We start from the raw sequence: 14,948 nt of genomic DNA, 5'->3' as shown, positions 1-14,948 counted from the left end.
ATGGTTACCGCCTCGCAAAGTAGCTTACCATGTTTATTTTTGCTCAAGGCTTTGCCGTCATATCTAATATGATTTGTATTTTTTTATTAAATAAGGCGGACTTTTCAGCATTTATCGGACGGTATTGGATTCATGCTGAAGACATTAAGGAATTGGAAAGCCTAAGGTCATGCTTTAGCTTCACGATTTTATTTTTGAATTATTTCATGCAATTGTTGTATATCTTTAAATATGAAAATTTATATAAGTCGTAGTTTGATTTTACTTTATCAGAATAGGTCAGATGTTATGCTTTGAAAAAATGAGCAGTATAATTGTATAATCTTCAGGATTATGTGGATTAAAACCTTTTAAAAAACCTGTGTAGAATTACTGTAAAACATCCTTAATATTAGAAATTAAGGTTAACTAAGGAAAAACAACACTATAATTTTATATACTTGAGATGCAAAATTAAAAGTGCGAATTTTCATTCGACTTGCTTATGTGTATATATATATTTAAATTTAATTTGATTTAAAATGAAACTAGTTGAGTTTATTTCGGTGTTGTGATTTTTTTTCATATAATACTACGTGTGTGGATTTATACTATATATATATATATATATATATATATATATATATATATATATATATATATATATATATATATATATATATATATATATATATATATATATATATATTTTTTTTTTTTTTTTTTTTTTTTTTTTTTTCATAAAAGTTACAAGTATGCTACATACTAGGTATGTGAATTACTATGAACACATTTTATTTTATAAACTAAGACGAAAGAATAAATTATGATTTGAATTTTATTTTCATTTCTATGTTACAGGTCCTGAATCGTTGACGATTTTCACACAGCTCCACATGGAAAACGAAGGAGGAAAATAAACACCTTCTGTCCTACAAAATTTTATAGAAAATCATAGTTAGAAAATTGATTTTTGTAAAGCATAAGGATTTGCTGTTTAAAAGAAATTTATCAAATCTGTTGTACACAATAAAAAGTTTGTTTACGTACTGGTACAAAATCGTTTCCTGATCTGTTTTAGGTAACCGTTTTACTGAAAGAAAAAATTGGATTGTCTATATTGGTGAAACTGTAAACAAAAATAAAGCTTTATATCATTAAATGTGTGAATGTAAGGAACACTTACATATTTTTTCGGCATCATGACATTATTGCCCTTGTTCATGGTGTTAGCGTTGTTGGCGTTGCTGTTCATAGGGGCAGCGTTCATCATGTTCATCACATTAGCCATGTTCATGGCGTTAGCGTTGTTGGCGTTGTTGTTCATGGGTGCAGCGTTCATCATCTCCATAACATTAGCCATGTTCATGGCGTTAGCGTTGTTGGCGTTATTGTTCGTGGGGGCAGCGTTCATCATCTCCATAACATTAGCCATGTTCATGGCGTTAGCGTTGTTGGCTTTGTTGTTCATGGGAACAGCGTTCATCATCTCCATAACATTAGCCATGTTCATGGCGTTAGCGTTGTTGGCGTTGTTGTTCATGGGAACAGCGTTCATCATGTTCATGGCATTAGCAACGTTCATGTTGTTACCGTTGTTTGGCATATTATTAGCCATATTTATTGGGGCGTTAATTGCTTCGTTGTTGTTGTTGTTGTTGTTGGGCACCATCACCTCTGGTTCGGGATAGGGCAAATCAATTGGCATATTAATTGGAACCATTTCAGTTCCCTTGTTATTTCCCATAGCATTGGCATTGTTTACCATGTTATTGGAGTTCATGTTTATTCCATTGACCATTTCCATGACCATCATGTCCATTGCATTAGCGTTGTTCATTGGGACGTTCATTGGCATGTTCATACCATTACCGTTGTTCATTGCATTGACGGCGTTCATTAAAACATTTACATTATTGGCAGCATTCATTGGCATGTTCATGGCATTAGCGGCGTTCATGTTATTTCCGGCGTTATTGACATTTCCGGTGTTCATTGCATTGTTCATACCATTGTTGCCGTTTACAGCAGGATAAACATCGTTCATTGGCATGTTCATCACATTAGCAGTGTTCATGTTATTACCAACGTTCATGGCATTAGCGACGTTCATGTTATTACCGGTGTTCATGACATTGGCAGCGTTCATGGCATTAACTGCGTTCATTGCTGCATTCATTGCATTACCAGCGTTCATTGCATTGTTCATACCATTGTTGCCGTTTACAGCAGGATAAACATCGTTCATTGGCATGTTAATCATATTAGCAGTGTTCATGTTATTACCGGTGTTCATGGCATTTGCGGCATTCATGTTATTACCGGCGTTCATGGCATTAACGGCGTTCATGACATTGACGGCATTCATTGCATTAGCGGCATTCATGTTATTACCGGTGTTCATGGCATTTCCAGAGTTCATTGCATTGTTCATACCATTATTTGCGTTCGTAGTAGGATAAACATCGTTCATTGGCATGTTCATAACATTAGCGGCGTTCATGTTATTACCGGCGTTCATGGCATTTGCAGCGTTCATGTTATTACCGGCGTTCATCGCATTAACTGCGTTCATCATGTTGACGGCGTTCATGTTATTACCGGCGTTCATGGCATTTGCAGCGTTCATGTTATTACCGGCGTTCATGGCATTAACTGCGTTCATCATATTGACGGCGTTCATTGCATTAGCGGCGTTCATGTTATTACCGGCGTTCATGGCATTAGCGGCGTTCATGTTGTTACCTGTGTTCATGGCATTAACGGCGTTTATTGCATTACCAGTGTTCATTGCATTGTTCATACCATTGTTGCCGTTATAAGTAGGATATACATCGTTCATTGGCATGTTCATGTTATTTCCGGTGTTCATGTTATTACCGGCGTTCATGGCATTTACGGCGTTCATGGCATTAGCGGCGTTCATGTTAATGCCGGCGTTCATGGCATTAACGGCGTTCATGTTATTCCCAGCGTTCATAGCATTTGCGGCATTCATGGCATTTACGGCGTTCATGGCATTAGCGGCGTTCATGTTAATGCCGGCGTTCATGGCATTAACGGCGTTCATGTTATTCCCAGCGTTCATAGCATTTGCGGCATTCATGGCATTTGCGGCGTTCATGTTATTACCGACGTTCATGGCAATTGCGGTGTTCATTTCGTTTCCTGCGATTCCCATGTCCATCATTGGTTCCATCGAATTACCCATATTTGGAGATGGACGCTTTCCGTAAGCGGCTGCATTTGCAGAAACAATAAGAGCCAAACAGACCAGATACGAGAAAGTCATCTGTAATTTAAAAAAAAAGTGTTACATTTGCAATGCATGCTATATTTAAAACATCTGAAACACAAAATATATAAGGTTTTTACGGTTATTGAATTAAGTGAGTAAAATTACTGTATAAAAAATCAGAATATGCAGTCAGTCTGGTATTTTTTGCAATTGTTTTCTATTTTTTTAAAAGATTTTTTCTCTCTGTAACTTGATAACATTCTCTTACCTTGAAGTTGAGTCGGGTTCGATGTTGTACTGATGGAAGCTCGATGGTTCAGTGACGAATTGACCAATTGCACAGGGGCTTTTATAGCGAACCCTGCGTGCTCTAGACAACCGGAAATATGAGACATTAGTGCATAACGTGCGACAAATGTCAGGTTTTCTCTTGTTTTACACATTGGTTAGCGAGTCAACATCAAACGGTTTAGATTTCGGAAGTTAAATTTCTGTTCCAATTTGGTTTTACTATTACTATGATTACATAATGGAATGCTTACAAGGCATTGAGGTACAAAGTCTATCTGAAATATAGAATATAGTCACTTGTCTTGAAAATGCATGCCATTCGGTTTTCATACTTTGTACTTTAAGGATAAAATAAGGATTGGCTTTTATAAAATGAAAGAACTACTGTATACCATGGATGTTCTGAATAGAATCTTAGCTTTGTAAGATTATATTGCATTCCTAAGGTAAGTAAATGATTGTTTGATTTAATTCAGCATCAAAAATTAAACGAGGAATGTTGATAATTTGTGGAAAACTGCAACACTTTTAAACTAAAAAGTTGTGTTTGAGAGTTACTTTACTATGGCACCAAGTATACTATTTACAACTCACCGTCGCAAACCATGGTTTTGAGTCTACAAGTTCATGATGGAGAGAATCGATGTGAATCACCCGTGGGTCACCGACGACGCCTTCTACTTTGGACAAGAACTTTGTTAGTTCATGTTCATTGCAATAAGATGCAGGTAAACTTCTTTTAAAACAATATTTGATAAAGCCTGAGAAGTATTTATATAATTTTATATGTAAATGATTGTGCTTTTATTCATATGTATGTAAATGATTAGAATAAACCTAGTACTTATAGTAATAATGTAAGTTAAACATTTGTTTTATCTATTTTGAATTTTAAACCCATTTTAAATGGAATTCTGAATAATCTGTAGACTTTGATATCCACAGATGAACTTGAGAGTCAGGCGATAAAGAAAATATATTGCTCTCTAAGTCTTCTCAACGTTATTTTACATGCTAAATATAAGGAATAAGGAATCATTCTTTGAGTATTATGAGGTGATAATTTTGGTCGGGGCGTATCAAATCCAATAAAGCCCGAAGGGCTTTATGATAGATTTGATCACGCCCCGACCGAAATTATCACCTCATAATATTCAAAGAATGATTCCTTATTACTTATATTTATATAATTTTAGGCCATCGTACGATTAAATCTTTAAATATAAATAAGCAAACCCCGCCGGCGCCTCAATTTGGCGTCATTTGTATTATAGGTTATATAGTACAAAATCGATACGTAGTGTTATCACAGACAAAGACACTGGATAATGTAAATATATCCATATAATTCCAGACATTTCCACAAATCCATTGCTCTATAGTAAGCTTATATATATTGCATAACAAGTATTTCATGATCATGTTGCATATAAAATCTACCCTTGAACATTTACTTTTTTAGTAATCATTCTCTTTAATTCTTTCATTTCTCTGATAATTGCATCAGAGTTTTTCTTTGCAATGCATGTTACCTTTAAAAAAGAAAGAAATTTGCGGTTATTGAGTTATTGAGTGAGAAAAAATCCACACCGCATCAAAGATCAGAAAGTAAGGTAGAAGTATGGTGTTGGTCCGTACAGCCAACTGTTGTTAATGTCACGGAATAAGAAATGTATTGTTTAAGTATAAGTTTATTTTACACGTTCACCGTTTACGTTTGTACAAGGGTTGATCCAAAAGTAATGTCACACAGAAGTATAATGTCACACCGCGTTTCACACTGGCGCTGTATTGTATAAAATGATACATCAAATTTTTCCATATCAATATTCTAATTTGAAGTAAAATTTTGATTCAATTTTGCTTAACAAGGCATTGATGTTTATATAAGGAATCATTCTTTGAGTATTATGAGGTGATAATTTTGGTCGGGGCGTGAATCAAATCCAATAAAGCCCGAAGGGCTTTATGATAGATTTGATCACGCCCCGACCGAAATTATCACCTCATAATATTCAAAGAATGATTCCTTATTACTTATATTTATATAATTTTAGGCCATCGTACGATTAAATCTTTAAATATAAATAAGCAAACCCCGCCGGCGCCTCAATTTGGCGTCATTTGTATTATGGGTTATATAGTACAAAATCGATACGTAGTGTTATCACAGACAAAGACACTGGATAATGTAAATATAGCATGATATATACGTGACATTGCCGCGTCATGAATTTACGTCTTTTTTAAGGTTTTTATATATGAAGTTCCTCTGCTGTAGAACTGCAATATAAGAACTTTAACATTCCCACATGTAAGAAATTTTTGCACATAAAAATTTGTTGGAAGTCACTACATCGATATCGAATAAATTACTGTGGTATCCTTATTTTTAAAAAGCTATTTTCGTTGATCTTGTTGACGAGTCAATCCTAATAACTTGATAGGTTAAAGTGCAATTTATGATGCATATTGTATTTTGATTAAGATCATTTGGGATGCTCATTTACGTATCTTTGAAACTGATTTTCTTTAAAACCGCGAAATTTGATGCCGACAGATATGAGTGAAATCGCGGTATATTGCTTTCATAAAGGCTCTCTCTCTCTCTCTCTCTCTCTCTCTCTCTCTCTCTCTCTCTCTCTCTCTCTCTCTCTCTCTCTCTCTCTCTCTCTCTCTGACATATTGTTTGTAGAGAGGTTTGGGTTTCAAGCATCCCTGTTTGGTTAGGTTCTGTCTGTGCGTGTTTATCGAACACGGTAGGTTTCCGTTTTAGACTTCTTGTGGTCGTGGTTGGAATTCACGTCCTGTCGACAAAATCTTTAAACTCTAAAATTGCTCTGTACACGAGTTCCATGAATTTTAACGTAGCTCGCGGGTTTGCTGACGTCACAATAGGAATCGACGTAAAGAGTTGACCGTCATAGTAAACTCATAATTTTATTTTAAAATGACAAATGAGATATTTAGAAGTATAAAAGAAAATATTTTGAAAAGTTTATATGCGGTTTATGACTGTTTATATAAAGATTTATAATATCAAGTGCTGAAAATTTAAAGATGTCACATACATTGTCACATTTTGCTCTATAAAGATAAAGAACGAGTGTGCGTTAGAACTCTTCCATTTAAAGTCATGTTTTTTTAAATAGAATGTATGAATTAACTTTGCGCTTTTTTTTTTTTTTACAATTATAACTTCCGTAATCTGTACTACCGATTAAATTCTTTAATTTCTTTTGGCTTGAGATAACTGTTTTATTCGATTACTTACTTATAATGTCAGTAGTTGCCTGACATTTTATTTTTGCATTGATTGACTCAGAGTTTCATAAAAACAAAAATAGCAATTTTCTGTATCTTTACAGCCTTACATTAATTGCATTTTTAAATAACATTCACAATAATGTCTAATAAGCATTAACATGTTCTAAAATGTGTTAAACAGCTATAGTCTGGTCAATAAATGCATTTCAATTTTGGTGTTCTAAGAAGTAAGGAAATGATGACGTCAGGCTAACGTCGTAATGAAAATATAAGGTTTTGAGAAATCTTTTAAATCTTTAAAGTTGTTTTGCCCAAAATTGGCCGAGAACACATACTGATATTTTTTTATGAATTGATTCATAATTATCTCCTCTGTTTTTGTGTTGAGTATGATAAATTTCGTCTGAATCGTTTAAAAGTTTGGAGCATAGTTTTGTAATGCGGTTCTCGGTTAAAATGTGCATTTTACTATATATTTCATTAAAATGGCGTTGCTTGATTTTATCAATGACACTGTATTTGAAACACGATAACATTATTACCGCGCAGACGAATCTTAAATAAATTTTAGAAATAAAACCATAAACTCTATGGATCACGTGGACAAATTTTCAAGGTAGGTTTTCTCACAAGCAGGTAAACCCGCGAGCTACCTTAATATTTGAAATTGAACTTGACGAATATTTCAACGCATTTAAGTTTTAAGCGGACATGTAGTATAAACACTGTCGACATGGGTTAAGGCTGACAGATATTCACCATGAATGAATATGTATATTTGGTAGAAAATTTATAATAATATTTACATCTACCGAGTGTAGTCCCCTCTGTTTCTAACGGAAACTTATTGTAATTCGTAGCTCTGTAGAAACTGACAGGACTGAAGTCTACACGTCCCGTTTATCGATTGGTCGAATCCTACAGCGACCAAAGAAAAATCAAGGACTGCACGAAATAATCTTGATTATGACAGACTCAAATTCCCATAAGAGACCGACTGTTTCTTTAGCTAACAGTAATTTAGGAAATTTCACTTACTTTTTACAATCAATTTATTAATTTATTAAAAGAAAGGTGTAAATATAAACAATGGAATGCTTTCTTTGATGATTCTTACATTACCCGCTAACACAGGTTATGTATTTTTTCTGCAATGTCGCAACTCTCAAATACCGCATGAATCGCCATTTCGTTTCATTGATTGATAGTTTCATTTGAATGAATAGTTCTTTAAATGGCAAACGTATGTAAATTATTATTAAGATATTGAATGCAAAATTCTGCATATTTTATTGGGTTATTTTCCAATTTATTCTTAAGGTTTTAATTATACAATTTACATTTTCCATACCATAAGCAAGTTTTCATTTATTCTAAATCTTGACTGATTCTTTATTTCCTAAGTATAACAATATAATTGAACATAATTGTAGATTATGGGTGCAATAACATTGATTCAAATAACGTAATGTACGAAATAAAAAGTAACGCAATTCAGTTACTTGTGATTCGGGTTCTTTTTCCCTTGATGACAACAGTCGTTTTAGCCTAATTAATATGTACACGTTTTCATTTTCTTTTTTATAGAGGATTTTGAGTGGACCTAAACAGAACCTCAACACTATCAATTTTACCAGCTTGTGTCACTGACTAATGCTCACGTGTTGTACAGCAATTTTCAAATATTTAACAAAAGAATTGAAGTTTACCATTTTCAATAGTAAAAGATAACTTCTGCATACATTGACCCTACTTACTTAATATTTTGTTTGATTATTTTTAATTAATGTTTTCTAAATCCCCTATATTGCGAAACAACATACACCTGAATAAGTTCTCTTATTTTTAGGTTAAAGTGTTGTCGAACATTTTTTGAAGATGTCAACAAGACAGACTTGCAGTTCCTCCACAGCGGAAACATGCCTAACTTCCGGCATTTGATCACCATTGTAAAGTGTTTTCTCACACTACTGAGTATTAAATACTGAAGATATGTTATCTCTTTTTTAGAGACGCGCAGTTTTGCAGTTGTGACCAAAAATTCAATCATCTTGAACCTTTTCATTGGTAGATTACATTATATAGGCCTGTAATCACAAAATGGTTGATATCGGATATGTGAAATATCATTATTCAAATTGTTTTCTTTGCCCTTGTTATCAAAGTACAAAGAGGGGTGACTTGAGCTTCATATTAAAATTCTTTTCCAAGTACCTTTGTGTTGTTTTTATTCATTTTCCCCATTCCGATTATTATCCAGAAATACGTGTATTTGTTCAAAATGCTTATCACTTTATACATTTACTATGATGGTGAGGGAGATAGGAAGATCTATTTCACCAGGGAAAAATCATATTTCCCGAGGACTACGCCCGAGGGCAATATGATTTTTCTGGGGGTATAAATCTTCATATTTTCCTAACGTTCATGCGATAATTTGATTATTTTGCCGAACGATGTGATAATTACTGCAGTACTGTTTATATCATACATCGGGTTCTAATTGTATTTCGACTATTCTTAAAAAAAAACGTCGTGAATGTTTACCGTTGTTTTTTTTAACGTTATTTTCTCATTTTCCAATAATTCAAATTAATTAGTTTTCTGATATACTAGCATATCAATTTAAAATGTTTATAAAATTTTGAACTGATCATTTGATAACATCGTATACTTATCCTTGGGACTTTTCATAAGCATGGAATGGAAATTCACGTGGCTTCCAAAGGGGTTGGATATGATGAACAAATATGAAGACAGGGAAGCGTGAAGTTTTATAGCCATGACACGTGATTGTCTAAACTAATCAGGTAACGTGTTATATAACTTTTATTTGAATCAGACCCTTTATACATGTTAGATTTGACCAGGCTGAAGCTAGCAGCAACTAACAGCAGCCACTAAGCCCGTAGAAGCTAGCAGCCAATAAGGAAATTCATCAAAGTACTGAGAGTACTCGAACAGAAAATAATATTTTACTTAATCATATTTTAATTAATATCAAAATGATTAATGCTTAATAATTTGTACGAGCATTGACGACTTCCGAAGCAGTAAAGCTCGCCTGGATAAGAGTTAAAAATGCGTCTTTGTTGGATAGAAATGAAATACGTCTATAGGGGTCATAAGTTATGAAAATAATGTTATCCTAATTGTAGTCTTATTGATACAAATAGAAAAATTATATGCATCGTATAAAGTGATATGCAAACGTATTATGATATAAAGGACATGATAAATTAAAGTAAATTAAAAGGCATAAAATGATACAAATACAATAAAAAACCCAAGCCAATCCAGTGTGGCAAGATAATTTTATACATCGAAGCTGAACATGTGCGTGTTTTAAAATTTATCCTCTGGCCTTTTCACTACCCCCGAAACAACATCAATCGAAAATTAAAAAGACATCGTATTATTACGAATATGAGACAATAGAAAACAAAGCATTGTGATTTTATTCTCATAAAAAAATTGTCATATGTCGCAGTCAAAAAAACCCCGTAAATCATCAGGTGAAATTGGGATTATTTTGTCTCGGCCATGTTTTGACGTGAACCTTCGAAAAATACAGCAATGAAATTGAAATGGGTCGTTTTAGCTTACCCGAACTTTGTCATATTTTAGCATTTCAAAATGATATAGGGGTGAAAGGCGGGTCATTATCTCTTTTATCTTTGAAGTGTGCGTCAAACGGATACCATGGCAGTGTAGAGGACCTATGGGGCTATTATTTCCCGGTCTCAAATTTGGGCTGTAGGGGTGCCACCAAGTGGCTCCCAGGGATTCTGGCTCATTTCAGGGGTTTATATCTCACTTGAGATTGACCACAAGAACTCGGAAACACTAGCATTAGGTAGAGGGCCTCAGGAGGTATTCATAATAAGTGTTAGAGGGCACCTATGACCCCAACAAGGGTTCAGTTAGCTCACCCGAACTTTGGTTTGGGGCATTCATTGTATTTGTATCGTTTTATGCCTCTAATTTACTTTAATTTATCATGTCTTTTATATCATAATACGTTTGCATATCACTTTATACGATGCATATAGTTTTTTCTATTTGTGTCAGTAAGACTACACTTAAGATAACATTATTTTCATAACTTATGACCCCTATAGACGTATTTCATTTCTATCCAACAAAGACGCATTTTTAACTCTTATCCAGGCGAGCTTTTCTGCTTCGGAAGTCGTCAATGTCGTACAAATTATTGAGCATTAATTATTTTGATATTAATTAAAATATGTCGATAATTATGTAAAATATAATTTTCTGTTCGAGTACTCTCAGTACTTTGATGAATTTCCTTATTGGCTGCTAGCTTCTACGGGTTTAGTGGCTGCTGTTAGTGGCTGCTAGCTTCAGCCTGGTTTAGATTTGTCCAAAAAAAAAAAACCAATGAGGGCGAAAGAGTTCAAAATAAAACAGGTCGACACATCGATAGTTTCTGTTAGCCAGTCAGTACATCGGCTTTTCTAGTTACTACTGCTTTACAGTTTCTATTCAACCATTTCTTGATTTGCATTAATTAACAATCAACACGTATACCCTTTTAACTTAATTAAATCTTACAAAGCGCGGGCAAGTATCCTAATATTTACGCTAGCATCATTTATATTGAATGAAATAAATAATTTGTTGTTGTTCATTTTTAAAACCCTCCTCCTTCTAACCTGCCTCAAATAAGCTTGGGTAGCAACATACATATGTATTTTATGTTATGTTGTTCACTACAGATCCCTTTATTATACTTTTTTCAGGCATTACATGAAGTTGTTTTAAAAAGGCAGGATTAACAAATTAACCATTAGATCTACCTACAATTTTTAGATATTAATTGTTTAACTATAAACTATTATTTAATAAATTACATGAAGTTATTTTAAGAAGACTGGATTAACAAATCAACCATTAGATCTACCTCAAATTTCAAGGTATTAATTGTTTAGCTGTGAACTATTATTTAGTAGATAAATAATCCATGCATTTTATATCCGATCTACCGAAAATTTTGAGATATTAATTGTTTAGCTTTAAACTATTGTTTAGGAAAGAAAATATGATATATTTAACCTCTGGTTGAGAATTTTCCCATGTATTTTGTATAGAGCTCTTCATCTTAAGGAGATAAATACAGTCTATAGAAATAACCACGACCATCGAGCCACCTTAAGCACAATAAATTGCTTTAAGGATTATGAAATGTGTACAGGGATGAGATGGTAGCATATGTACCCAATTTGATATTGATCTTTAAGGTTTTCTTTAATAAAAAATAAAAATGTCAAAATACAGATTTATTTTTATTATTCACACCACATGTATAAAACATATACTACATAATGTTTTGGCATTCATCTCTTTAAAAGCAGTACTTCTTTGGTCACCCGATGCATCAGTACACTGTAAAAAAAAAATATCATTCAGTTTTCATTTCAGATACATGTACTAATATTACATCTAAATAACGGTGTAATGATTATATTGACCTATTTGAAGGGGAGCCATGTAACAAAAATGAATCGATAGCAAGCGATAGATTAGTATGGGAAGATTTCCTGATAGAAATTGCGTAACTTCACTTTAACCAATGAAATAACTAAACGTGTCTCCGTTTTTGACACATCAGAACCAAACGCTAACTTGAAGCAGATGGATTAATATGGACGTTTTAATCATGTGTTTGTTTAATCTAATGCATTTATGTCAAATCGTCGTTCATAAACATGATTGAGTAATTCGTGTTGATTTTCTTTTTCTTGAACTGAATTTTGCGTTAATTTGAAATATATATTGAAATCGAGTTTAGGAGGGTAATAGGAAGTCAAATGATTGCAGTAAGATTGCGCTTTATATAGATAGGGCATAGATATTTTCAATATTGTATCAGAAATAAAGGTATGGATCCATGTATTACACGGTCTGCAATTAACAAAGAAGAAACCGAACAGTCGTAGCAATGATACGAAATACTTAATGAAAGAGTTCTTATAAAATGTAAAAAAAAAGGGGGGGGGGTTACAAAAGTATGCATTTTTGATAAAAATTCAATAGTATTATATAAAACATGAATTGGATACTGTTCTAGGCATCTACGTCATGAAGAAACAAAGAAACGCTTTCCTTTATTCTTAAGAATTATTGGCTAAAGAAATGCTAAATATAATAATGATGTAAAAGAAGTATGTTTTCTTTGTTAACTCAATACTAACTTGGCATTGGATAATCAGGCATCATTGGCTTCATGGGCATAGGATAAGTAGGCCCAGGGTTTGGCATAGGATAAGTAGGTCCAGGGTTTGGCATAGGATAAGTAGGTCCTGGGTTTGGCATTGGATAAGTAGGTCCTGGATTTGGCATAGGGTAGGTTGGTCCTGGATTTGGCATAGGGTAGGTTGGCCCTGGATTTGGCATAGGGTAAGTGGGTCCTGGGTTTGGCATAGGGTAAGTGGGTCCTGGGTTTGGCATCGGATAAGTGGGTCCAGGATTTGGCATCATGTTACTATTTTTCATCATGTTCATCATGTTGATCATCATTGCCATCCTGTTCACGTTGTTCCCATTGGTGTTCATGTTGCTACATCCATTCATACCCGGCATGCACCCGCCGCCATTGTTTCCGCCATTATTTCCGCCATTGTTTCCCCCATTGTTTCCGCCGTTGACGTATTTTCCGACATTAATTGGAACATATCCAAATGCGTTGGCACCAACAACCATGGCGACCAAACAGACAACAGCAGAAAAGTTAGCCATCCTTAAAAATTGAGAAAAATCTACTCATGAATACTTCAAAAACAGTTATAATTTCTCATTCATTCATGTTGAAAAAATTTTTTTTTAATATAAAGTACATATGAGATCGGTGATAGATAAAGGAAAAAATGTACCTAACCAGTACAATCATTATATACGATCAAAATTAATCCTTCTTTGAAAATCTGTGCAGTACATAATTTAACCATTTTAGTAAACAAGAAAATAATCATAACATATTAAAAAGCTCTGTCTCCCACGGTTCTTGCCCTCAAATTATTCTATAATTTGTAAAAATGAACACCATTTTACTTTTAATTAAAAAAACCCCACAAAGAACTTTAATTACTCTAAGTCAGATTTGATTAGGCAATGATTGTTTTCTTCAGTTTTTATATACATGTAACAATATTCATTATTTTACATCAAAAAAGTCTTAATACAAATTTCAGTATTCCTTAAATATTTCAATCTATCCTTCACATATCGTTTGGATATTAAAAAACCGACGTTGAAATTATGAATTTTTTTCTAATATTGATACTGTTGTCGTAAGAATTGTAAGATTTTTAAGGTGGATGGTACTGCATTTAACGAATGAAATATCTTAAAAATTTTCTTTGCTTTTACAATTTCAATATTACCTCTTCTTACCTTAAGCAGTCACTGCAAAGAGCTGAGTGGCATTCGATAGTCCTCGGTGTCTTTTATAGTAAATGGAACGTGATCTCGTGTTTTCGACACAAGTGACCGTTTGTCCCTTATTCTGAGAAAAAACATCGCTTAATGCGTTAAACATTACAACAAATGTGCAAGAACACAAAGTTATATGAACAAATAAATTCAAAATAAATACAGAGTCATTCCAAGGTGTTAGAAAAACATGCATGTTCTAAGATTTGAACACCGACCTGACATGTTAAGGGGAAAAGATAACTAAATATAAATTCTTTATTTTTTTCCAAAACTAAGGGATCCGACATGTTCGCTGAACCCAAAGCGGAAAATTCTATAATCTACCGGAAAACCCATGTTTACACCTGGCTTAATTTTGCTCATCATGTTAGTCATTCTATGCAAAAGAAAAAGATTATGTAGGTACATGCACTTTTTAATTTAATTTTTTTCCGTTGCCAGCTAACGCCTATAGGCTTCAAACATCGTTTCATTGCTCTTAATAACAACCTATTCTAAGGGAGATTGTTTAGGTGCATTGTTACATTGTACGATTTGGATTTTCACTATTATTCGATAAATTGGTAAACTTTTATCTCGTTTTATTTATTAATTATATTATTTCTATAATTTGTATATGTTGAATTTTCTTGGGCTATTTTTAGCTATCGTGATATTGCAGAATTCAATTTTCATTGGTGTATGTCTTAAATGACTTTATTTTGTAATCATCACTCTA

General features: G+C 33.4%; 2 protein-coding genes across 3 annotated transcripts; both read right to left on the bottom strand.

Moving 5' to 3' along the window:
- Positions 1 to 792: 792 nt before the first annotated feature.
- Positions 793 to 3,544, bottom strand: LOC105347942 (homeobox-like protein HDP1). 2 transcript variants are annotated; one of them, XM_066085821.1, is made up of 5 exons: positions 3,486 to 3,544; positions 2,167 to 3,271; positions 1,166 to 2,136; positions 1,030 to 1,072; positions 793 to 911 (listed from the first exon to the last, which is right to left on the bottom strand). In XM_066085821.1, exons 2-4 carry the CDS (start codon positions 3,269 to 3,271, stop codon positions 1,070 to 1,072), a joined length of 2,079 nt encoding a protein of 692 aa, XP_065941893.1. In that variant the 5' UTR covers positions 3,486 to 3,544; the 3' UTR covers positions 793 to 911; positions 1,030 to 1,069. The 2 variants fall into 2 exon arrangements, with proteins under 2 accessions (XP_065941893.1, XP_011455500.3); XM_011457198.4 differs by having other exon boundaries at positions 1,166 to 3,271.
- Positions 3,545 to 12,068: 8,524 nt separating this feature from the next.
- On the bottom strand, positions 12,069 to 14,335 carry LOC105347941 (prostate collagen triple helix protein-like). Its single transcript, XM_020075168.3, has 3 exons — positions 14,189 to 14,335; positions 12,991 to 13,535; positions 12,069 to 12,181 (listed from the first exon to the last, which is right to left on the bottom strand). The coding sequence occupies exons 2-3, from the start codon at positions 13,532 to 13,534 to the stop codon at positions 12,174 to 12,176; spliced, it is 552 nt and encodes a 183-aa protein (XP_019930727.3). The 5' UTR covers position 13,535; positions 14,189 to 14,335; the 3' UTR covers positions 12,069 to 12,173.
- Positions 14,336 to 14,948: the final 613 nt, after the last annotated feature.

The sequence above is a fragment of the Magallana gigas genome, chromosome 5 (genome assembly GCF_963853765.1).
Source record: "Magallana gigas chromosome 5, xbMagGiga1.1, whole genome shotgun sequence".
Lineage (NCBI taxonomy): Eukaryota > Metazoa > Mollusca > Bivalvia > Ostreida > Ostreidae > Magallana > Magallana gigas.
Note: the sequence above shows the minus strand (reverse complement) of the source record. Positions and strands in the feature narration are given on the sequence as shown.